This window comes from Alexandromys fortis, unplaced genomic scaffold (genome assembly GCF_014885135.2).
Source record: "Alexandromys fortis isolate MF-2015 unplaced genomic scaffold, M_Fortis_MF-2015_v1.1 scaffold_352, whole genome shotgun sequence".
NCBI lineage: Eukaryota > Metazoa > Chordata > Mammalia > Rodentia > Cricetidae > Alexandromys > Alexandromys fortis.
The window spans coordinates 94006-120309 of NW_026068237.1; the positions used below are offsets into that span (position 1 = coordinate 94006).

Genomic DNA, 26304 nt, shown 5'->3' on the forward strand with positions numbered 1-26304 from the left:
CTACATCTGGAAATGTACCTGTTGGCAGACAGCCAGAGTATCAACTTGGTCACGTTAGGTTCATGTAACAAGTACCTGCTCGTACTGAGGAGGCATCTTGTTTGTTCCTGGCTGTTCAACTCCAAAATAACCACACAAACTGTATTAATTAAATCACTATTAATTAGTTCTAGCTTCATATTGGCTAGCTCTTACATCTTAATTTAACCCATTTCTATTAATCTGTATATCGCCACATAGCTGTGGCTTAACAGTAAGGTTCTGTCTAGGGTCTCTCTCTGGCAGGGCAACATGGCTTCTCCTGACTCCGCCTTCTTTCTCCCAGCATTCAGTTTAGTTTTCCCCAACTACCTCTATTCTGCCTTGTGCAGACTCAAGACAGTTTCTTTATTAACCAATGGTATTCTCAGCATACAAAGGGGAATCCCACATCACCTGCTCTAAGAAGAGTAACTGTCACAAAGACTATAAACACCTGTGATGGCATGACAGCACCTTCCCTTCCTGGGGGGCAGAAGTAACACCCATGGCCATCTTGTCATTTGCAATAAGAAGCAAGAGTCACAGGAAGTGTAGCATGGGGCACCTGTGGGATTGCTTGTTGTGGTCCCTCTGTCCACTGACAGCAGAGTTGTGACAGCCTATGCTAAGGTTCTCAGTTTCAGCTCCCAGGGCACTGCCAGGATAGACTCTCTTATGAGTGACTAGCAGGATCCTCAACCTGATACTCTTTTATTACAGTCATGATATTTGAGATTTTGTGGGGTCTTTATAAAAGTTTTTCCTTATGGTCGATAGAGTGAATATGTGGTTAGACTTTGGTAAAGTGTGTCCTCATTTTAGTATTCTTCAGAGCCAAGTCACAAAAAGTATTTTCCCTACTTAATTTTCTTAAAAAAAAAAAAAAAAAAAAAAACAAAACCAAGCACCTATATAAGTCCTGACTAAGTGCCTGAGAGTTCCAGCCCTTTATGCAGTTAACTCATTCAATCCTCACCACCACACAGGAACTACCTGACTACATCAGAGAGAAGGAAGCTGAAGTGTGAGACAGTCACCTGTCAGATCAGCTCAGATGAGGGGACAGGTCACACAGCACCTGTGGTATACACAGGTGAACAGAGACTGAAGATGTTAAGTCTGTGTTCTTTGTTTCCACGATGGCTGGAGATTCAGATTTGGACGAAGCCAGGAGCCTGAACTTTTCTTTAGTGCTATCAAATCAAGGGCTTGCGCATGCGAGGCAAGTGCTCTACCACTGAGATACACAGCCCTGGAAGCTGTATCCTAGCAAGCAGCATCAGCTCCTTTCCTCTAGCCAAGGACAGGCAGGATGATGGGCAAGAGCCCAGCTTTTGACCAGCTGGGCAGGACCAGAATTCTTGTACTGATCGCTATGTGGAACTGTGGGCAGCTTACTCTAAGCCTGGGGATAACAGGACCAGGGCTCAGCAGTTAACAGCATTTAACTGCTCTTGTAGAGGACCTGGGTTTGGTTCTCAGCTCTCATAAGTAGCTCATGTAATCCTGGGGATTACAGGTCTGTGTCCCCATTCCTGTTTCTTAACTTCTTTCTATAAAGTGAAAAGGCTCAAATACCTGGAGTTCATGTGACTCTTAACATGACCTGGCTTTTGTCTGAGTGCTTACTGCACCTCAGTCAGCACCCCTCCCCCAGCACATCCCTGCCGAATCAGTACTTCTGAATCAGACTGTCTGGAATGCCCAGTGCCAGAGGCTCTGCTGCTTTCTTCTGCCTCTGCATCCACACGGTACACAGACACACATGCAGGCCAAACACCCATACACATCAAATAATGAATCTTTTTTAAAATGGGGATAACCATGTCTTCTTCAATGACTGGCACTGTACAGACTGTCTCATTGCTACCAGCCACCGCAGAAGACACTGTTATCCATACTTTACAGGGAAAACTGAGGCTTAGAGCTTGAAGTAACTTGTTTAAATAACCGTTTAATACAGTCTTTCTCGAAGCTTCCTAGGCCAAAATCTGGGAGTCAAGCACAAAACCTGCAAAATGCAATAAAATTCAGGATGCAGTCTTAAAAACATTTAAAATCATGGAACTTTTTTTTTCTTAAATTACTCCTTTTGGAGATTGGCTGCATGGCCTTTAGAAGATCCTAGAATAGTAAAAGGCTACATGTATTTTCTCACTGCTCTTCTCTGCAGTAGTGTTGGCCCCTGGGGCTCACAGAACCCCTCAGGTATCATAAACAGTGGGTATTACAGACCCCTGCTTCTCTTCCCTGAATAGCTTCTTAGCCTGCTGTAGAGCCCACAGATATCAGCATAGGGTGGATAAGGTCCTCATACAGCTACAATGTCCTCAGCCTTATGCAGCTGTTGTGAGCTGGAACTGCAGTCTGTGACTCTTTAAATGCCTTCAAGTTCAAGGTCAGTGCCAACAGAAATATGTCACAGTGTTTTTATGCACATTAACTCACCAAGTTACAACTCCCATCCTTAGGATCCCAAGAAAGAGCATGATAGCCCTAGAAACCAAACTCAGTTTCTCCTAAAGGGTCCAGGCCAAGTTTTATTGTAGGCATTTATTTTAGTCTTGTTAATTCCAAATACTTATTGACCTCTAAGATTTAAGGCAGAGATAGAAGATACATGTCCCAGAGCCACAGGCCAGGCCAGCATGATCTCTCAGTTCTCCGAGGAGACCCCTCCCCAGACAACACGGCCTGTTGCTGCAGCTCTGGTGAGCCCTGGGAGAGCAGGAGGGTCATGGGTCAACTTGAGAATGAATGGCTGCAGGTGACCCTCCTAGCCCTTCCTCCACAGTAGAGCCACTCACTGAGGGCTCGTACACCACCAGTTCTGCAGACAGGCTCATGGTCCTCTTCACCAGGTCAGGCAGGGGCTCAGATGACAGCTAACCCAACGTCTGAACCACTGTCCTCAGAATGTCTACCAGGACCTCACCCTGAAGCTTGCCTTGATCTGAGGCCGGCTGTGCAAAATCATGCTCTGGAAAGGGCTGGGAGAGAAACCTGCATGCCTGTTTCCTAGGTCTTCACCCCAGCCAGTCAATGTCATCGTCATCATCATCATCTCCAAAAAGGGGTGTTGGGGGCGGGCGCCCCTTCATGCTCTGACAAAACAGGAAAGAGAGGTCAGTTCTCATATATCCCTGCCCAGGTGGCTTCCTGCCTATGAGGGGAAGTGGTCTAATGGCTGTCCTGCCTCTGGCTGGAAAGGAGATGAACTAGAAGGACAGGCTTGGTGGCTAAAGAACTGATCCAGACAAAGCTGGGACAAGCAGGCATTGAGGGAAGCCATCTTTCGACAGAGACAAAGACCAACTGCTTGGCTGATTTTGTAATTTATTTGTGAAATATGTATTGATTGGGCAGATATGCCAACTTAACAAGTTTTGTTTGGAAAAAGAAGGTTCATTAAGAAGCGATGGGGAAAGAGAAAGAAGCAGAAGCAAAGCACCCTGGGAGAATTAAGAGAAGATGACAGAAGTTCGGAGAAGTACAATCACATTCAAAAACCAGTGTGGCCTGAGGTGGCCAAAGATGTGGATGTAGAGGCATGTCCAAGAGATAAAGAAAGGCCACAAAGGCAGAGCCATGCTCTCTTTAAAGGGGCTAAAGGGTTCTAGGACCCTCGAAGAGTCCCAACCAAAGGATACTGTGTTACTGGTTCAAGTCCTCGGCTTGGTACTGTTGGAAGTGGTGGAAAGCTTTTGTGATGGGCCCAGTAAGAGGACTCAGGTGATTATAGGCTGCCCTCAAAGGGACAATGGAATCCAGACCCTCCTTCATCACTCTTTCACTTCCTGACCACTGAGAGAATGCTTTTTCTCTACACAAGTCTAATAGCAGTGGAGTGAACCCACTGTGGACTAAAACCTCTGAAACTTTGAACCAAAATATACTGTCTCTTTGAACACTTCTGGTGTCAATAACAATGCTGACTAACACTAGGAGCCGAGTGGGAGGTTCTCTTCCTCTTTCCATGATGGAAGCTCTGGCCTGTCATCTGCTTTTGGTAGGGGAAAAGGACTGGAAGCTACAGACATGCAGAACATAGAACTATAGACATATTAGGAGAAGGTTAAATGAGAATATGGAGTATTTTTCTGAATACCCAATAAACAGATGATTAACTTGATGGAACTGGCAGTAATACCATCAATATACTGCTCGCCATTTGGGATATTCATCTTTATTTTCTATGCAGAATCTGTAGTTAGTATTCTCAAATGCAAAGTGAATTCTCAGGAAGGTATGCTAATGGAGTAAGATGACACCTTCTCTGCAGGCAAAAGGAAGGGCTCTGGTTCATCTGAGTTAGGTTCCAGATGTCATTGCCTTCGGGCAAAAAGCAAAACCCACTCCAGATGGATGGTATAGAAGGACAATAGGCTTTTCCCATGTTCAACCTCATAGTTCTTTCCTGGATCTATTGCTCCTGTCTCCTCCACACACTTTATGACAGTGAAATTCCCACTCGTCCAGTGTCAGATGGACAAGCAGGGGCTCCAATCCTGGCTCTCTCGACAACTTCCCTTGTGGTCTCTGACTCTCCTGCTCCCTAACTTGAAGCGACACTGTCAACACTGAATCCATCTGCTACTTAGGTGTCAAGATAACAAAACAGGCAGCAGACGGAAGTGGGCCAGGTGAATAGTTCTTAAAAACAAGTGGCCCAAGAGAAGCCTGGGCTCAGTCCTGTCTACCATTAACCTCCTACAAATGACTTTCTAACCTGTTTCTTTTTCTACGGAGGAGGAGAGCCAACAAGTTGGATTCAGAATCCTTCCCACCTTCCCTTACTACAAACAGGACTGATTCCCTAGGGGGCAGAGATCATGATACCCTATTAGGATTACAGTGGCAGCTTAAAGAGATACCCACCCTGGACCCCCAAGCTCACTCCCACAGGGTCCTGTACACATAGTCCAGGAAGTAGGCCACCAACAGACTCCTTTTCTCTTCTCTGAGACTGCAGGGAAGAGCCCCCAGGTGGTGGTATGAGGACTCAGCAGAGTCTGAGATTTCCTTACCACCTCATCTTCATCCTCTTCCTCAGGCTGGACTTTGGGCCTTGGAACTTTCAGAGTTGCCCCTTTAAACAGTTCATCCTCTTCATCACCAGAGAGACTAAAAAAGAATCAAGCCACAGATACTTGCTGTTTCTGCCAGGGTCACAGTGCCCACCAGCTATGAAAGTTATGGATCCTGAATTGAGACCCACATACCCAATTCAACTATCTCTTCCCACACCGTGCATACATCCCTCCAGAGACCACACCCTGTATAATCCCCTTCACAGTCCTACACTGCATTAGCCCCTCTACAGTCTACAGCCAGCTGTAGCATACAGTGTCCCCTCTGTATGCTATGACTATGTTCTGTTACCATTGGTTAATAAAGAAGCTGCTTTAGCCTATGGCAGGGCAGAATGTAGGTAGGTGGGAAAACTAAACTGAATGCAGGGAGACACCATGGAGCTGCTGAAGGAGAGAGACACCAGAACCTTGCTGGTAAACCACAGCCTCATGGTGATACACAGATGAAGAGAAATGGGTTAATTTAAGATGTAAGTGCTATCTAGAAATATGCCTGAGCCATCGGCCAAAGAGTGTTGTAATTAATATAGTTTTAATGTGATTATTGAGGTCTGGGAGGCCAGGAAATGGAAAAGCAGTCTTCGATTATTGCCAGCACAATCGTTAAAGCTAATAAATCACATTCCACTACTCTTCTGCTTACATCCTTTGACTTGCATAAAATAATCATGTATCTTGGCCCTTTCTTTGCTTTCCAACTTCAACTTTACCCTACTGGTCCCCTATGGTGTGCCCATCCCTCCAGAGCACCTTGTGTGTGCGCCTCTCTGCAATGTCTTCCTGCTGTCAGGCTGGATGACTCAGTGCTCCTCGGACCCATAAACCTTACACCTGCCCTGCCTGCTACACTATCATGGTGCCTGCCACAGAACCCTGTATCTGTCAACCCTGAAAAAGAGACCACCTCCACAGACAGCTTGTGCCTGCTCAGAGTACACACCTGCAGTGCTGGGAGTCCTCCTGGTTTTGACTGAGGGATGCTCTTGAAGCTGCAGAAGCAAGCTCTTTATCCAGCAATGCCTCAGGGGGACCAGAACTACTGACATCCTCAACTTCTTTGTGCTCAGGAAGCTGAGGTTCTCCTCCTGGGTTTTCAGGGTCTAAGGCTGGTAGCTCCCCCTTCTCAGGGTCTAGAGTCAGTGGGCCATCTGGGGCTACTTCCCCAACATGTTCTCCTCCCAATTTGTTGTTGGACTGCACTGCTCTCTGGTCATCAGCAAGTAGTTCCTCACACTCAGAGTCCATAGTTATAGGTCCTGGAGGTTTAGGTGGGATTGAAGTTGGGGGGCCCAGGAATCTGGGGGATGAGATGCCAGCTGGCTCAGATGGGAGGGAACTGTCTTTCGTTTCTGAGGATATCTCTCCTTCTGAAGAGTCCTCTTTCCTTGTCTGTGTACCACTCTGTGGCATGGGGAGGGCCTGTGGAGGCAGTGGGGTGGTCTCCCCTACTCCTTGTTCTGATAGCACCTTGGGAGCCTCCTTCATCTCCCCACTCAGGGGTGCTGGCGACAGCCCAGCAGTGGCAGAACATGGCTGCTCCAAGGAAGACCTCAACGGCTTCTCTTCTGCACCGTCACTGCTGCACTCTCCTGGCTCCTCCTCCTGCTGGTCCAGCAGCTGGAGAGTCACCACCTGTTCAGAAGCCAAGGAGGAGGTGAGCACTGAAAGGACAGTGAGCACTAATAGGTCCTGTCCACCTAATTCAAATGTCAGAAGAGACTGCCACGTCCATCCAGGCATATGTCATTTCAGGGATTCCCATCACTAAGTATGAGTGCTTAGACGGTAATTTAATAAAATGCCCATTCCAATGAACCAACTGACTGTACCTTAATTGTATGCATGATGGTCCTAAGGATGGTCCTGCCATCATAAGAGTCCTCCAGCTCAAACTCTCCCCTCAGTGACTGGAACACCTGGTTCATGATCTTCTTGACCTATGCCAAGATCAAAAAGACATGCTACCAAAATCAAGACATTAAGTGATACATTAAAATTACATAGTTGGAACTCTACAGAGGGACACAGGTGGTCACAAATGTCTGGTGACACTAAGAGCTGCCACCGTGGAGAGAACAGTTCTAAAGGAGAATTTCCTGCCCAAAGATCATTTGCTCATATTATGTAACGCCAACTGTGAGTACCACAGCCAGCTGTGTGGCCTCGACCCCAGGGACAGCACCACATCCAGCTCTTCCCTATGATGGAGGGGTACTTTCCATATCTGTCAAAGTTGCAGAGGAATAAAGTCTCTTTGGGTTTGCTAGCAGAGTGGTAGATTCTAAAGAGTTAGTTTTTACATCAGACAAGTGATGTTTCAATAAAGTCGGGAAAAAGTCAGCATCACATATGGGCCCTATTTTCTGAATACTTGGTAAGCACATTCACTGCCTTGATATGACAGGTTTTGCTGCTTCTTTGAATGTCAGCTCACCTTCTCTGAGGGGTCAGTAGCAGCTCTGACCGTAGGTGCCTGGGACGTATTCTTCTTCAGTTGCTCCTTCTCTGCAGTGAAGGCTGCAACCTGTGCCTGAAGAGCTGAGCACTGTAAAATGAACAGACCGGCTGTGGCCTTGGGAACCTGGATGAAGCATTCTGGGAACAAGTCCTGACTTCAGCGAGGTCTACTGGGCCCAGCCTTGGTCCTCACCCCAGACCAGCTGATGCAGGTCCCTCTACTTCCTCAACAACTCACAGCTTCCTTCCCATCAAGGATACTTGACTTATTCCCAATGAGGTGAAGAATATAATGAAAACAGGGATATGAGTAAGAGTAGCCACATAGATTCGCCTCCAAGACTGCCTCCAAAGGTTTTAACTGCATAAGGGACTTTGATAACACGCCTCTAAGTCACTTTCCAACTCTCGTTCTCACATATAAGCATACCACCATATCCCACACTCCACCCTTACCACAGTTATCTGTCCTTGACTCCTTCCCAGCGACTGCAGGCACTTCATCTTCTAGGCCTCCCCAGACCACTTATCTCAGTTTCTTTTCTGTGATTATCTGATTCTTCTTTGCCTGCCCTTTCTCTAACACAGCTACTGGAGCCAAACTAATGCTCAGTAAGTATCTGCTTAATAAATGAAGGGTGGAATAATGGGGACCAAGTCCTGGAACACTGGCTGTTTGTCTTTTCCCAGGTCCCTGACCTGCTACCCTATGTAAGCATGCAAATGATAACTAACTGCAGCTTACACAAGCCTGGCTGTGTTTTCTGGCTGCTAATACAGCCTGGTGGCCTGGTGTGAGCCGACCCAGGGAAAGAACTACCTCATCCTGAAGGCGGGACAGCTTCTGCTGTTGGGCATCCCTCTGCGCGCAAACCTCCTGGTACTGCTGCAGATGCTCATCCTTTGCAGAGGCCAAGAGATGCTCACACTTTGCTTCCCACTGGCTCTGCAGCTCAGCTTGTGTGAGAGACAGCTGCCAAGAGAAACAGTAGCCATGTGTAGGGGGGCAGATGTTGGGCATGGAGTCCACATTACAAAAACAAAACAAAACAAAAAAAACAACAAAAAAAACCCTTATTCTGCATAGAATTTAAAGACCCTGGTCCATGTAGGCAGGAAACAACTGTTGAAAAGATCTTAATTACTTTGAAAGTATCCTCTTATTCCTTCTTGCTCTCTCTATGAGTGGTGTATGACATATACATGTATGTATGTGCACGCTCATGCACACAGACACTAGAGGAGGATACCAGGCATCTACCACTCTCTGTGGTATTCCCTTGAGACAGGGGATCCTCCTGTCTCCACTGTGCATTGCAGTATATCCAACTATTTACTTGGGTACAGGAGATTCAAACTCAGGTTCTCATGCTTGCACAGTGTCAAGTCCAAAGCAGCCCCCCAAATGTCAGTGCTGGTGTTAAAGTCCTAAACAGGGCTCTGGCTGGGTAAACAGAAACTCCCTTTAGGCTTTCTTTTTAGGGTTTTCTGTTTACTAGGAACCTCCCTTAATCCACCACCAAAAGAAGGCTACCCCAAAGGTCATCTAGTCCCCATCAATCCGAAGAGTTTGTATAAGCTCAAAGACCCCCCACCCTGCTGTCATTTAAATTTGTTTGCTTTTCCACCATTTTGCTTCTCCCCTCTCCACCTCCCAGAGATGGCCTTGGGGATTTGAGCCGTGGAGTGGTCCAGTTCAGTAGCTTCAGGAGACCCTCAGGTGTACACAGCCAGCACTCCTGCTGCTCCGTCACCCCCAGTCCAAAGCAAGTACAACACTGAACCACTGAGAGGGGTGAGGGGAGGGCTGGCACCGGTTGTCAGGCGTTCCAGTATCCTCCCAGGTGTGGATAAACTGTAAGAAACATCTTCCTAAGGGAAAATAGAAACTCCATACTCTCTCTGTGTCCTTCACAGCTTCCTTGTATTTCCAAGTGCCCATTACCTGCTCTGCAGCTGCTTGGTCTGTGGACACTCGAGACTTCTTCAAGAGCTGCCGAAGTCTGTCCAGTTCCTCCTGGTGTGACTTGCGAATCTCGTCCATCTCCTCCTCCACCTGGCAGCGCTCTTGAGCTGATTTCTTTTTCCTCTCTGAGAGGTTCTGAGGGACAAAAGAACCATCCTCAACACCCAGCTTAACAGTGTGGACAGGGTGGTGGTCAGTGACCTCAGTTGGTCATTTCTAGGAATGGTTTTATTGTGGAATATTTGTACAGTGTACTGCTGTGATTGGTATAATAAAAAGATGATGACCAAAAACTAGGCAGGAGTATATGTGAGACTTCCCAGCAGAGAGAACTCTAGGAAGAAGAAAGGCAAGGCCGCCAGTCAGACACAGAAGAAATGGGATGGCCACTACAGAGATGAGGTAATGAGCCTCATGGAAGAATGTAGATTAAAGTTTAAGTTATAAGAACTAGTTAGGAACAAGCCTAAGCTAAGGCTGGCCTTCTATAATTAATAAGAAGTCTTGGTTTCATTATTTGCAGGCTGGTGGTCCTGATGAGAAAGCACAAATGGTACCCAACATGGGGCAAGTAAATCCAGCCTGAAAAAGCTGAAGAAAAAAAAAGTTCCAAGTAGGCTCAGTGCTCCTGGTATACAGAGGCCTTGCTGTGCAGCTGAGCACTTGAATGGTTGACACTGGGTACAAATGCCTGGTGTAGGTAGATGCTGGGGCAGCTAAATGTGGCTCTGGGCTGGTACCCACAAACTTGAGGCTAGGCTCCATCATCTCCACTCTGCAGCAGCTGCCTAGCAGTTTAAGGTTTGGCTCACATGGTCAGAAATGCTGCAAGTGCACACAAAGTCAGGTCCACACACACAGACCTCTAAAAAGTGCTCAGATATTGAAGACAAAGAAGAAAATGGGTATAGATAGTCATAGAAAAAAATTTAAAAATAAGTCTTTAAAGAAAGAGTAAATTATTATAAAAAAAATAAGCCACATAAGGATGAAAAATATAACATAGAGAATTTGGACCTTATATGGTGTTTTATTCATTTTAAATTTTTGAGTGCTAATGAAAAGAGAACAATATCTGCTAAGAGACATTGGACTATGGAAGGGACTGTTGAATTAAAACACTATATGTTTTATGGATGTCTTAGTTTCAAAATGGAAGTTGGGAAATGTGTTGCACTGGGGGGAAGAGCTTATGCTTTTGTTTCCAAAGGAAAAGCTATGGATTCCTTCCAAATTAACAAAAATCAGATTTGGTGGGGAAAACCTCCTGAAAATATTGACTACAGACATGAAGAAAATAACTATGAAAAATTACAAGGCAAATGATATATATGCTGATTGTTCTACATGGGAACAACTCTCTGACTGGACGAGACCGGATAAACCTTGCTGGCTACAGAGGCTCAAGACTTATGAAATGCCATTCTTTCACGTGACTTAAAAGCTTGTTATACAGTCCAAACAGAAAAATATAGTTAACAGATACCTTTTACCTCCTCATAGAACAAAACCATATTTACTTACTTGTGTACACTGCACATTCCATACTTGTGTTAATGTAGATGTTTTTTTAAAATATTTATTTATTTATTACATAATAAATACAATATTATGCCTGTGTGTATGTCTGCAGGCCAGAAGAGGGCACCAGACCCCATTACAGATGGTTGTGAGCCACCATGTGGTTGCTGGGAATTGAACTCAGTACCTTTGGAAGAGCAGGCAATGCTCTTAACCTCTGAGCCATCTCTCCAGCCCCAGTTTTATGACATTTTCATCACGCAGAAGGTTCCTCAAGAGCGTATACTATGAACCCCAATTCCCGAGCCTCTGGTCCTTCCACCTGCCAATCTGCTTTATGCCTGTACAGCTTTGTTATCTCTGAATGTTTCATTTAAACAAAATCACAAAATATATAGTCTCTTATATCCACCTCTTTTAGAAAGAAATATGCATGCATGGGTATGGACTTTGTTTAAAAATGACCATTCATAATAAGAAATAGAGTAGAACTTCTCTGCAGAGCTATTATTATAGAAGACGCTAACACCACACATTGCAAATCTCTGGATGACATTTGAAATTTCTGGCGTTCTACTCTCCCCCCCTAGTGGCCAGTANCTGCAGGCCAGAAGAGGGCACCAGACCCCATTACAGATGGTTGTGAGCCACCATGTGGTTGCTGGGAATTGAACTCAGGACCTTTGGAAGAGCAGGCAATGCTCCTAACCTCTGAGCCATCTCTCCAGCCCCTAATGTAGATATGTTATCTTTGAAAGTTTGTGTGTTTTTAGAAAAAAAGGACCAAAAACCAATAAAGACAAATAGCCCAGGTGATCCATTCTCTCAGTTTCCCTCAAAATGCTGTATCTAGAGCAATTTCAAAGTTGCTAGTTGAGATGGTCCAGTCTCATGCACTGGCCACTTGGCTCCAAGAGAAACTTGGCTGTTGGAACTGACCTTTTCCAGGGACTCCTTCTCAGCTCGGAGGTCAGTCAGTTCTTCCTCCAGGGATGTCACCTTGAGCTCCAGCTGTCTGCGGCTCTGCTTCTCACTTTTGAATTTGGACTGTGTTTGCTCAGAGGCTTCTCGGAGCTCTAGGACAGAGAACAAGGAGACATGGCTGTAGAACTAGAGATACAAGGGCCGTGGTGTCCCAGAAGCTCTTTGGAAGTTGCCTGCTCTAGTCTCAATCCTACCATACAAGCCTGCCTGACCTGCAGTAAGGATTAAACAAGCCCTACCCTGAAAAGGACAACTTCTGTATGTATACACCTCCTTGCACACACGCACAGTGTTAGAGAATGTTCTCACTATATAGTTCCATATGGAGTGTCTTTCTTGAGTAGAGCTCAGGTCCCTTCTCACTGCCTGGAGAAGACTAAACTTTCTTGGTAACTAAGACATTTGACTGAGAATTTGCTTTCAAAATATCCCTTATCAAATAAGGTTGGGGGTTGGAGTTATCTTTTAATTTAGCATATTAAAACTTGTTTGAAAACTGGCTCTTGAAGTAACTGTCAAAAAGAACTGTCAGAGGAAAACACAAAAGCCCAAGTGAGACAGCTACAAAACTTGCACATCAAAAATTGTCCAGTGTGTTTGTTTGGGGTGGGCCAACTACTGCCCTGTAAGAGAAAGGGTGCATCCTCAAGGGATCAGTAATTCCAAGCTTTCTCTTAGGGAGCTGTGCCTCCATCCACTTGACTGCTGCTGCCTCTATCCCTGCCCACTGGTCCCAGCTGCCTTTCCACACAGGTTTCTCTATGCTGACATTCACAAGCTTCTAGCTAACCAGCACGCCTTACTTGCGTCAAGCACTAAAGTAGTCCTCATATGGAAGAAAAGATTTTACAAAGAATAAATCCCTATCCTTCCCCTCCAGGAACTTGTATTCTAGAGGGAAGAAGAGACTTATGAATGATGTTTATGGAAGGCTATTTTAATGGTCAGAATGATGCACTAAGAGATAAAGGGCTTTAAACAAGAGATCAAATGGTCTAAAAAAGCTGTGCAAGAGGCAGACTTTAGAAGTGGACTGGGGCCCTGCTGATGGTGAGCACACCAAGTTCCGGCTGCACCAATCCAAACACAGCCGTTCTAAGAGGAGCATGATGAGAGGTGAAACACTGGGATAGAGCAGGAGATGAGCAGAGGACAGTGGCCAGGAGTCCAAGCTGGAGCACTGGAAACCACAGTGGGAACTGCTTCTTTTTAGAAATCTGCCATGTTAGTAGGTAACAAAGACCTGAAGCAACATTTCCCAGAAACAGTGTGACTTGTCAACTACAGCTGAACCGCATGTCTTCCTGTTCTCTATGTAAAAGTATTAGCAGTTTTTCTACCAGTCCCTCAAGACCGTTGTGCTGAAGGAATTGACAGGAAGGGAGACATTGAACTCCTTGAGTTTAAATGGCAGTCCTGCCAGACATTCTCCTCTGAGAACTTACCTGAGAGGTCGGCCTGGAGCCTGGTGACCTGGCCCCTGAGAAGATCTGTCTCTCTCAAGTTCTCTGTCAGCTGCACCTGCAGCTCTGTCTCCTTCTTCTGGTGAACTGTCATTTTCAGCTGCAGGTGAGAGACCTGTGCAGTGGCTGCTGCTAACTCTTCTGTCACCCTGGCCTGAACAGTGACAAGGGTGACATCACTTTCGACATAGGCATTCCAAGTACTGATTCAACCTCATGTGACTCTAAGCTGATGGACGGAATTGGTAGATAGGAAGGGAAAAAAGGTCACCTTCCCTGCACGGGGCTAAAACCAAGCCTTGCAAATGTCCACTGTTGAGGTAGAGAGCTGGAGAAAGAAGGAAGCCCTGACAGTAGAAGCAGGACTCTGATATGAGAGGACACTGCTGGAGATGCCCCTGAGCAAGGCCTGGCCACCTCCTGGGCCCTGACTTGTTCTTTTAAAAGTAAGTCCACTGTGCTCCATCCTCCAGCAGCTCTTCCACTCTGAGTCATCACTTCATAACAGCAGATTCTTATGGACCCATTCCGTGACAGAGAAAAGGTTTCACTTACCAAATATTCATTGCACACTTAACCATACTTTTTCTGAGAAGTGCTTGGAGACAGAAATCTGCCTCCTGAAGGAACTGCTGGTCTCCCTTTACAAGAGATCACAGGGAGACTGCTAAATAGATGGAGGCTGGTGTACACCTTAAATCCTGGCACTCAGCGGCAGGCGCATCTCTGTGAGTTCAAGGTTAGCCTGGTCTACACATCTAGCTTCAGACCAGCCAGTACTATATAGTGACTCCGCGTCTCAAATAGCAACTTTAAAAAAAGTAGCTCATCCGGGGGCAGCGGCACACACCTGTAATTCCAGCACCTGGAAGGCTGAGCAGGAGGCTAAGAGTCTGCAGCAGCTATGTATGCAAAACGCTGTGTGAGTAAACCCGGGCTACATAGCGAGAACTTACATGAACCGTAGGGCCATATTATACAGGCCCATGTTTTTACACTGTATGGTGGCCAGACTTTTAGGTCACAGTGTGCACCTGCCACACAGAAGGTGGTCACCTAGCCTTTCCAGACAATCTGACGTCATCCTAAACAAAGGGTCAGGATATGCTAATGTCGCTCTGCCCCTTCTTTGTAATTTTGGGAGGTCGCCTGGGAAGGTGTTAATTCAGACTACATGACAGAGCAGGAAGATAGATAGGAAGATGTGACAAAAGGGCATAGAAAGGTGTGGACGTGACCAGTCATTCTCCTGGCTCCCTAGGAAGCAGAATGCTAATGAACTTCCCTCTCAGCTTGGTGTAAAAGCTGTTTGGAGAATAAACGGGGGGGGGGGGGGGGAGGGGGGGGGGGGGGGGGGTGAATTTTCAGGGTGTGAATCAGGATTTCACGAGGATCCCTGAAGACTCTCCTGATGAAGCCATGTGAGTTGGTCTTTATTCCCGTGCCTCCCCTCTGGTCCGAAAAATAATTTATGGTCCGGGCTGGCCCCAAACCCCAACAGTGAACAAACAAAGAAGAAGAAAAAAACAACTACCAGGGGACAGTTAAAACTTAAAATGTCTCACTGAAATAATGGGGATCAGTGGAATCCATGGGAAGGCCCGAGTCATCAGCTGGCAAGTTCCCTGGAGCAAATCTAGACTCCAGAGGGCACTGGGCAGGCTGCTGTTGTCCTACTGCTGCGTTAGTCTATTACCACAGGACACCAATGGACTAGCAAGCTAAGTAAGGGTTTGACAAACTAAAACTGATTCATGGGACAAATAGGACCATGGCTTGTTTTGCGGAATAAAGTTTCATTAGAATAGCCAGGCGGTGGTGGCGCACGCCTTTACTCCCAGCACTTGGGCGGCAGAGGCAGGCGGATCTCTGTGAGTTCAAGACCAGCCTGGTCTACAAGAGCTAGTTCCAGGACAGGCTCCAAAACCACAGAGAAACCCTGTCTCGAAAAAAAACAAAAAACAAAACAAAAAAAAAAAGAAAGGAAGTTTCATTAGAGTATACTTGTGAGTACATGCACATACAACAGTGACATTGGACATGAAAGTCACATGTTGAACCTAAGTAAAAGCAAAAGTATCCAGATGTCACATCCAGAGACTTGACAAAGAAATGACATTTATACCTGGGTAGGTACTGAAATAGAGAAGAGCTTTGGAAAAGTTTTATCTTGGTTACATATATTAAATTAGAAACCCAGAGGAGATTAATTCTGATCAAGTTTCCCAAGCAATCTGAAGTAGTTAAGCCACTGTTTGGGCATCACTGGTCTCAGAATAAGTTATAGTCATTATTTACACCTGAATAGTAAAAGTGAGGGTAAACAGTAGATTTGGATGCCCCAGTAGGCCTTGGGTCAGGGAGATAAAGAAAAAGGAGAGGGAAAATAAAATCAGAGAAAGGAGACATAGTAAGGCACATTTTATGGAGAACAATGACGTTCCAGGCTGCTGCTCTTGACCAGGTCATTGATAGACAGCCACAACAGAAAAGGAATGAGGTAGCAACGGGAAAGACACAGTGTTGGAATAGGACAGGACTGTGCAGGGTAAGGCACAGCTCATTGGTGGCTAAATGGCTATCTTAGTTACTGTTCTACTGCTAAGATACTATGACCAAAGCAACTTAGAGAAAAAAGCATTTAATTGAGGGATTGCTTATAGTTTACAGGGTTGATCTATGATCATCGCGGAGGGAACATGAAAGCAGGCATGGTACTGGAGCAGTGGCTCGGGGCTCACATCTGATGCACAGAGAGCAAGACTAGGCCTGCTGCGGGCTTCAAGCCTACCCCCAGTCACACAACTCCAACAAGGCCACACCCCAGCCCTTCCTAAACAGTCCATCAACTGGGAAACAAACATTCAAATATATGACTCTCTAGGGGCCCTTCAAACCACCACACTGGCCAAAAACATTACTTCCTGGATAGTACAGCTAAGCAAACACAAAAGTTAGCTGGAAACATATATAAGGAACCCTTATTATCAGAGTACAAGAAATCAAGTAAAAATTACAAGTTATAAAATTCACGTTGTTCAATTTTGTATGTTTCCAAGGAAAAGTCTATTGTAAAGTATGAACTGCTTAGAATTTCATGAAAAAAAAATCACAAGATAAAGAACAAAGATTTCCCAGCTAAAGAGCGATGACCCAATAAGAGAAAATCTGTTCTGGATGGCGTCCACTAGGTAAAGGAAAACTAGGCTCCAGAACTAGGTACCCCAACCAGACTCACTAGCTCTTTCTCACTTCTACTCAGAGCAGATCAAAATTCCTACATCTGAAGGACTTAAGTAACAGAATTCATGCGTCCTCCCTCTTTCCTTATTCTATTTACTTATCTATTCATTCATTCATTCATTTGCTGTGGCAGGGTCTCATGTAGCTCAAACTTTGGCTTCAAACTTTCTGCTTAGCAGAGAACGACCTTGAACTCCTGATTGCTGTGTAGACCAAGCTGGCCTCAAATTCACGGTGGTTTAAGTTTGTCCCCACCTCCCAATTAACAGGATTAAAGGTGTGTGTTATCTCATCTGGAATTTTATTCTTTATGGCAAGGTCTCACTATATAGCCTAGGCTGGCCTGGTACTTGTTATGCACCTCAGGGTGGACTTGCACTTACAGTAATCCTTTTGTCATGGGATTCCACACATAGACCACCTGTCTGGCTCCAAAGTAGCACTTTAAAATGATTTTGTCAGACCCAAATGAATAATCAACTAAATACAGATAAAAGATCAAATTATACATTCCTAAATTCCACTAAGCACAACATATAAATTTATTACATGACATAATAGAACTTTTCTTTTGATTCTATCAGAATAAATTTAGCTTCTTATAAACTATAATTTTCTCACCACTATCAAAGTATAATGTCAAACAAACAAGTGACTGAATTTTTTTCCTTTCTTTTTGAGAGAGGATCTCACTGTGTAGCTCAGGCTGACACTGAACCGCAGACTCTCCTGCCTTTGCCTATCAGAAGTTGGGATTACAGGCATAAAGCACCCCTAGTTCAATCATTGGTTTTGAGTCAACTTACTGCAGAACATTTAGTAAGGCATATCTAGAGGTGATTAATACATAAAAATCTGTTGGAGAATTTCTAGATCTCTCTCAAAGATGGCAAATATCCAGAATAGAAACTTGGAAGTTCATATATAGGACTATTCTTCAGCTCAACATATCCTGACCTGAGCCTTCCTCTGCCCAACTATTTTACCTTCTCTTGTTCGGCATGCAATACTCTTGCCTGTGTGTTTTCTGTGGCTGTTTGAAGTGAGTTGTTCCTCTTCTCCAGCATCAGGTTACTCTGTTCAACATACCTGAGACAGAAATAAAGATGAAGAAAATATTTACTAAGCACCGAATGTTTGAAAGACACAAGTGAATCTATTCGGTTCTCACAATATGTTCTACACCTTCATCAGAAACAATCAGAAGGAAGTCAGAGAGCTGGCTCATAAGTTAGGAGTTGATGTGGAATGTCCTTCTGCATATGTGTTGCTTTTATTAGCTAATGAATAAAGTTGTTTCAGCTAATGAAGTAGCAGAGTAAAGCCAGGTAGGAAATCCAAGCAGAGATACAGAAAAAAGAAGATAAAGTCAGGTCAGATGCTAGCCAGACACTGAAAAAACAAGGCATGCAGAAAATGAAGTAACGTCACAGTCACATAGACTAATAGAAATGGGTTAATTTAAGATGTAAGAGCTAGCTAGAAATATGCCTGAGCCATTGGCCAAGTCTGGGTGACCAGGAAATGAAAGCAGAGTCTCTGTTTACAAGGATCCTTTGGTGTTCTTGCAGAGGTTCTGGGTTCAGTTCCCAGCACCCACATGGTGGCTCACAACCATCTGTAACGCCAGTTCCAAGGGATCCAACTCTATCTTCTCTCTCAGGGCACTCCAAATAAACAATGCACAGATACGCAAGCACTACACACACACACACACACACACACACACACACAATGCAAGCACTACACACACACACAATGCACAGATATGCAAGCACTACACACACAACACACACAATGAACAGATATGCAAGCACTATACACACATGCACGATGAACAGATATACAAGCACTACACACACACACACATAACACACACAATGAACAGATATGCAAGCACTATACACACATGCACGATGAACAGATATGCAAGCACTACACACACACACACACACAATACACAGATATGCAAGTACTATACACACATGCACGATGAACAGATATGCAAGCACTACACACACACACACACAATGAACAGATATGCAAGCACTACACACACACACACAATGAACAGATATGCAAGCACTACACACACACACACAATGAACAGATATGCAAGCACTACACACACAACACACACACAATGAACAGATATGCAAGCACTATACACACATGCACGATGAACAGATATGCAAGCACTACACATACACAATACACAGATATGCAAGCACTGCACACACACATGATGAACAGATATGCAAGCAAAACATCCATATGTATTTTTTTTATCTTTTAAAAAACTAATCTGAAAGCAGTTTGCTTTTCTGAGACCTGCAGGAATTAACCAAGCTATCTGCAGTAACCAAGGAAGTGGCAACCTGGGCCACAGATGAACACTGCATGATGAAGGAAGACAGTCACAGGGTGTTTACTAATGGGAGATGGGGAGGAAAGGAAAGGAAAGCAGAAGATTGATCGTAAACCTTCTTCCAAGCCTGCTGTGTAAGAGACAAAAAACACTAGATAAGAAACTCAGGGAATAAATGAGTTTTTTCAAGTAGAATGATGCATTGAGACTGGTTTTGTTTACCTTTCCCCCTCACAGAGCTGAGAAGGATCCACTAAAAACACAGAGAGGTTGTGCTTTATGAAATCAGTGAGGCTCTAGTTGATAAAATAGACCACACAGAAGAGAAGAGTGGACATGCTTTTCTAGGTCACACCATTTTCAGAAATGAGGAAGCTAGGCTTGCAGACATAAACAAAATACCCAAAGCCACACAATAAATGAAGGGTGGAGCTGAGGGCCAAACACAGGTGGGTCTCATACCAACCACACCCCCTCAGCGTTTTCTACTGAAGTAGTAAAGAGGCAATTCACACAATGGGCAGAAACAGAAATGGCTGAAGATATGGGCAGGTGAACAGGCTGAAGCTCATAGTTACTTAGTATGTTCAAGGTCCTCGGGTTCAAAAACCCAAACAAAACAAATACAGAGAATCGTGATCAATACAGTGCTCTCAACAAACATGTATGAAACCCTTCGCCCACCCACCCTGGCCTCGTCGGTACCTCTGGTTCCGCTCAATGAGTTCACTAATCTTGTCGTTCTGCTCTTCTATCCGACTGCTTTTCTCAAGAAGCTCCTGCTTCAGTCTCTCGTTTTCCTGAACTCAAATACACAATAAGTAAGTAAGTGTCCTGAAAGGTCACTTCCTACCCACCCTCTGCTTCCTGGCTGCAGCGCAGTGTGACAGCCACCTCGTGTTCTGTTGCCATGCCTCCCCTGCATGACAAACTGCATCCCCAGACCATGAGGCAGAATACATTTGAAACACTAAAACTTACTTCCTCACAAATTTAACTGTTAAAGTAACAAACTTAATTATACCACTAATCACTAGGCTAGATAGGTTGAGGATTGAAATGGTCAGAAAATGAAGTAAGAGTTTAAAATTGGGACAAAAAGCAATGTTTGTTTCTTTCTTTCTCTTTTCTTTTCTTTTTTTTTTTTTTTTTTTTTTGAGACAGGGTTCTTTGTGTAGCTTTGGAGCCTGTCCAGGAACTAGCTCTTGTAGACCAGGATGGCCTCAAATTCAGAGATCCACCTGCCTCTGCCTCCCAAGTGCTTAGATTAAAGGCGTGTGCTAACATAGGTTAGTATAATAGAGTGTAATATACAGTATAATATAGAGATGGCTGTGGGCCGAATATGAAAGGCCACTCACATGCTCACGTTTGGATATCTGATCTCCAGCTCTGGGTGGACTGGAGGTGGGTTTCAGCTAAAGGAAGTGGGTCACTGAGGATAGCACTTCAGGGTTCCTAGTTAGGTCCCACTTCTTGTTGGCTTTCGGCTCAATGGGAATAGTTGCCTCACCCTCTGCTACCACTCCTATCTGCCATGATAGGCTGAATGCCCTCAAACTAAGAGGCAAAATAAACCCTGCTTCCTTAAGCTGTTTCTTGTCAAGTATTCAGTCACAGCAATAAGAAAATAACTAATACGATAGTACAAGTCATAGGACCGAATTAAGCCGTAATGGCTTGTCCAACTGTGGTATTCAACACATGCTGCTTCTGGGGGTAAGGGCAGCACATCTGCGGAGGGAGCATGGACAAGTGCTCCAGGCTGTGCTGTGCTCCATCACCCTCACCTGAATGATTCTCTGGATGTTGCTCATAGCCATGCTTGTTTCCATTGTGACCGATAGGTGAGGGAGAAGCACAGGATTGCCAGAGCTATGTCTCTGTAACTCTTCAACCTGCAAAACATGTGAACATGTGGAACTGCAGAAATACAATTCACCCAGGACCAATCACTTTTTTGAGAGAGTTAAAAATTTCTGAGACAATATCTAAATGTAAGCCTGCTTTCTCCGCTAACTTGATCCCAAAGTGAAGATGAGCCTCTTCTAGGCACCTGACCACAGGCTGTGAGTACGGGAAACCGGAGAAGAGTTCCTACAGCTGTGGCCTCTCCTGGTTCCATCCTACTCACTGTCTAATTCTTGTTGCACACACACCTCCTTTTTTTTACATTTTTGTTATCTTTTATAAACTTAAAAATATATATATTTAGATTTATTTATCTTATGTGTCTCGAGTGTTTTGTCTACAAGGATGTATGTGCAACATGTGTGTGCCTGGTGCATCAGAGAAGAGAGCATCAGATCTGGAACTGTGGGTGCTGGGAACTGAACTTTGATCCTCTGCAAAAGTACTCTTAATCACTGAGCTGTCTCTTCAGCCTCTATTTATTATTTCTTTATTATAATTTCATACATGGTGTTCTCTGTGCTTCGTTGTGACCCACTACCTGGAGTTGCTAGGGTAGAGGACTGAGCTCGGAATTGGCCATGGACGCAGTGACCTATGAGGATGCGCATGTGAACTTCACTCAGGAAGAGTGGGCTTTGCTGGATCCTTCCCAGAAGAGTCTCTACAGAGATGTGATGCTGGAACCTACTGGAACCTCACTGCTGTAGGCTACAATAGGAAGACCAGAATATTGAAGAACACTGTCGAAGTTCTAGACAACAAGGAAGCTATTTTATCTTCAAAGAAGCAAAAATATCTAATATTCAAGAGGATCTTTATGAATGTAAGCAACATGATAAAACATTGGGATCTACTTCCTCTTTAAAAGTACACCAAAGAACTAATTTGGAAGTACAAAACTATGAATATTATCAAAATATTAAAGCCTTCCCATATCAAAATCTCAATCAAGTATGTGTAACTCACAGGAGAGAGAAAACACATGACTATCATCCTTTGGATACAGCCATTGCACATACCAGTTATCTTCTAATACGTGAAAGAATTCATACTGGAGCAAAACCCTATGAATGTAATCATTGTTGTAAAGCCTTTGCCCGTAAGTATGATTGTCAGATACATGAAGAATTCATACTGGAGAGAAACCTTATGTACGTAATTACTGTAGTAAAGCCTTTATGCAGAAGAGTCATCTTCTTATTCACGAAAGAAGTCATACTGGAGAGAGAACGTATGGATGTAATCACTGTGGTAAAACCTTTGCACATAAAAGTAATCTTAAAATACATGAAAGAAGTCATACTGGAGAGAAACCCTATAAATGTAGTCAATGTGGTAAAGTCTTTGGCTATAAAAATCATCTTCAAGAGCCTGGTCTACAGAGCTAGTTCCAGGACAGGCTCCAAAGCCACAGAGAAACCCTGTCTCTAAAAACCAAAAAAAAAAAAAAATCATCTTCAAATACATGAAAGAATTCATACAGGAAAGAAACCCTATGAATGTAGTCAATGTGGTTAAACCTTTGCCTATAAAAATTATCTTCAAATACACGAAAGAAGTCACTGGAGAGAAAACCTATGAATGTAATCATCATGGTAAAAACCTTTGCATATAAAAGTAATTTTAAAATACACAAAAGATGTCATGCTGGAGAGAAACCTTACAGATATTGTTAATGTGGTAAATGATTTAGAATAATTTGAATAATAAAATTTATTTGCAAATTAAAATAATAAAAAATTCATACACATAAACACTGAGTATTATACTTACTCTCCTTTATTAAAATTAGTATTTATTTATTGAAAATACGCTATGTATTACTATGTGTACACACGATATGTGAGAGTGTGGACATGCATACCTGTGTCACAGTATGTGTCCCAAGTCAGAGTGTAATTTGTGTATTACTATGTGTACACACGATATGTGAGAGTGTGGACATGCACACCTGTGTCACAGCATGTGTCCCAAGTCAGAGTGTAATTTGCAGGAGTCAGTTCTCCCTTTCCATGATGAGTTTCAGGGATAAAACTCAAGTTGTTGGACATGTTCAGCAAGTGTGTTTACCTGCTGAGCCATCTCTGGCCCAGCTGCTCCATTTTTAGAGCCTCATTTCTGACTTAGTCACCTTAGTCATGAGATGATCCATTTTATCAGCCACTTTGCTGACTGCCATTCGAATTTCAGTGTTGTGTTGCCGAGCTTCAGTCATGAGAAAGGACGTCATGTCACCTGATCCTAAACAGACATCCAAAGAAAAGAGGAAACTAAGGGTGGGAAAGTAAGGGCAGTTTTAGCAGAGCAAAGAAAGGACCCCTTCCATGTACTAGGACATATAGTAAGTGATTTCACACCATCAGGAATAGAGACAGGACTCACAAGCTAATAATAACTAGGTTATAGTTCTGCAAAAACATATCAAGGGCTAGAATGTGGACTGCTACAATCCTGGCACTTATATTGCTTCCCCTTTCACCAAACTGCATGCCAGGCATTGCATGGGCATCAGGAATACAGTCATGAAAAAAAAAAAACATGGTTCCAGATCTTAGTGGGCTTCAATTGGGAAACATATAAACAAATCATTACAACAGAGTATGTTAAATGCATAGTAGCACATGACTAACTCATACAGCACACGGAAGATTTGGAGTTCAAGATTAGCCTGGGCTTCCTGAAATACTATATCAAAAACAATTTTTTAAGAGGGTGACTTGAAGTGCAAAAATTAGGGCATGTATAAAGTACAAAAGTAGCACCTTAAAAACAGTAATCTTTTGGTGACATTCATATGCAGTTGTGTCTGTGGGAGCAGTGGATGGAGAAATGGTGAGCCAGAGGAAATGCCAGGTTGGAGGGATGTAGAAGTGTTTCAAAGATGGGGAAAGAACAGGGCTCCATGGCATGCCAATGTGGGACTGACCAAATCCACTTAAAAGCCTGAGAGAGCTTGGGAAGTTATTCTAGATAGAAAAGAATAGAGTTAAGCATGGCTTTTTGATAGCAGAACTTTCTTGGGTGGGCTCTTCTTGCTAGAGGCAAGCGCTCTCATTTAAGAGAAGCTTCCTGACTCAGCTTTAGCTGCAAAACCTTGCAGCTCTTTTAAGATGGCCCAGATGTTTGAATTCTACACCCAGAACAGATTCAAGACTGCTGCCTGAGATGATCAAGCCTTACAGGATACTACAGTCAGGACTTGATCATAATTCTAAATTTTCTTTAGGTCCCCATAAGATCATCAGCAACTCCAATCAGCAGAAAGTAATCTGGAAAACTACGCCCACTTTCCAAAAATATGGACTATGAATATTTTCCTTTGTTTAGAATGTTGGTTACAAGTTGTTATGGATAATGGTCAGGAGAAAAGCTAAACAAAGGATATTAGATTCAGAGTTCTTGTTTTTATAAAAGGGGGGCGGAGTGCTGTGGGACAATGGTCTTATCCTGTCACTTGTATTATTTTTAATAAAAAGCTGATTGGCCAGTAGCCAGGCAGAAGTAGAGGCGTGGCAACAAGAATTACGGGAAGAGAGAAGTTTCAATCTGCAGTCATGACCCAGCCACAGAGGAAGCAAGATGTGACTGCCTCACAGAAAAAGGTACCAAGCCACGTGGCTAATAATTATGGGCTAATATAAGTTATAAGAGTTCGGGGCTGGGGGGCTGGAGAGATGGCTCAGAGGTTAAGAGCATTGCCTGCTCTTCCAAAGGTCCTGAGTTCAATTCCCAGCAACCACATGGTGGCTCACAACCATCTGTAATGGGGTCTGGTGCCCTCTTCTGGCCTGCAGGCATACACACATGATGGAGGTGGGTCTTGTATCTTATCTGTTGCTTTCATTGGTTAATAATAAAGAAACTTCCTCGGCCCTCATCGGACAGAAAATCAGGTAGGCGGAGTAGACAGAAGAGAATGCTGGGAAAAAGAAGCTGAGTCAGGGAGTCGCCGTGGTTCTCCCACTCCAGACAGACACAGGTTAATAAGATCTTCCCTGGTAAGCCAGCTCGTGGGCTACACAGAATATTAGAAATGGGTTAGAACAATATGTAAGAGCTAGCCAATAAGAGGCTACAGATAACGGGCCAGGCAGTGTTTAAAAAAAATACAGTTTTCGTGTAATTATTTTGGGGCATAAGCTAGCCATGCGGGCGGCCAGGTTCCGGGGACACAGCCCCGCCGCTCCTAATTCAACAGAGTGGCGCCTGACGTGATGGGCTAAATCCACTTAAAAACCTGAGAAGGCTTAAAAATAAGGGAGAGAGAGTTTATCACAGATTTTTGCTCTTTGTTGGTGGCGTACTGTAGAGAAATTTCCTGATTCAGCAACAGCAGAAAAAAAAAAGCTGCGTCATTTTAAAGCACAGCTTCCTGGGGCTGTGCTGCCAGCGTGAACTCTGGCTTTAAAGCATTTCAAGGCTTTTATGGGACTGGATGTTTGTGTTCCCACTTGGGATCGGAGGAGAGTGCTCTGAGACCGCGCCGATGGCTCAGCGCTCCCCGCCTGCACCTGGGCAGAAGGCAGAATCAGGCTTAGGCAGGCGGAAAAGCAAGGCAGATTCCTGCGGCCATACAAACTGTTTTCAGACTGCGCAGTGCTCTGCGTGTCAGATTTGGCTGTAACTTGGATGAAAAGAGTTTCTGTGCTGCACACTCCGTCTCAGAATTAAACTGCTGACTGAGGCGCCAATGTGGACTTGCTGTGTGCCTGGAACTGTGTGGCTCAGGGGCACCAAATGGATCTGAGGCAGGAGCGGCCGCTCCTTGCTGAACTGTGCTGACCTCAGGCAGGAACTACCTTAATTGCCATAATAACAGCGCAGTTAAGGTTTAGACTGGGCCTGTACATGGTGCAACTTAAGTTTTTAAGAAGTGCTTAACATTTTAAAAAATGCTCCTGGATAGTAAAAAAATTACAGATTCACAATAAAACAGATTCTGTTGGATGAATGTATGTAGGCTTGGGAGAGAGAAGAAAAAAGAATATAGAGTTAATGCTTTAAAAAAAGGTAAAGTCTTTAAAGAGACAGAATAAAGTGATAGAGTAAAAATAAGCCACGTAAAAATGGAAAATTCACAGAGAGTCTGGATTATGTACATTGTGTTTTCTTTAAAATTTTTGACTGTGAAGGAGCTAAGTACAGAGAGACATTTCATTATATGGGCTGCTAAGCTGAACCTGCACATATGTTCTAAAGGTATCTTGACTTCAGAATTTGGATCTAAGGTTATGATGCTTTGGAAAAGTCCTTCTTTTGTTTTCACAGAGGATG

At 44.1% G+C, this 26304-nt stretch overlaps 1 protein-coding gene and 1 pseudogene across 4 annotated transcripts in view; one reads left to right on the forward strand and one right to left on the reverse strand.

Annotated features, from left to right (window-relative positions):
• Positions 1 to 2548: 2548 nt before the first annotated feature.
• Positions 2549 to 26304, reverse strand: part of Fkbp15 (FKBP prolyl isomerase family member 15) — a 75695-nt gene continuing 51939 nt past the window's right edge. For 2 of the 4 annotated variants that reach the window (XM_050131010.1, XM_050131007.1), the window contains 12 exons: positions 20907 to 21014; positions 19822 to 19916; positions 17735 to 17837; positions 13488 to 13659; positions 11998 to 12134; positions 9517 to 9672; positions 8392 to 8544; positions 7549 to 7659; positions 6944 to 7051; positions 6055 to 6746; positions 5049 to 5145; positions 2549 to 3125 (listed from right to left, as the gene is read on the reverse strand). In XM_050131010.1, the coding sequence (XP_049986967.1) occupies positions 3048 to 3125; positions 5049 to 5145; positions 6055 to 6746; positions 6944 to 7051; positions 7549 to 7659; positions 8392 to 8544; positions 9517 to 9672; positions 11998 to 12134; positions 13488 to 13659; positions 17735 to 17837; positions 19822 to 19916; positions 20907 to 21014 (2010 nt within the window). In that variant the 3' untranslated portion in view covers positions 2549 to 3047. Of the gene's footprint in view, positions 3126 to 5048; positions 5146 to 6054; positions 6747 to 6943; positions 7052 to 7548; positions 7660 to 8391; positions 8545 to 9516; positions 9673 to 11997; positions 12135 to 13487; positions 13660 to 17734; positions 17838 to 19821; positions 19917 to 20906; positions 21015 to 23161; positions 23272 to 26304 lie in introns of all 4 variants that reach the window. The other 2 variants (XM_050131008.1, XM_050131009.1) reach the window with 2 other exon arrangements.
• On the forward strand, positions 21587 to 22185 carry LOC126493904 (zinc finger protein 431-like; annotated as a pseudogene).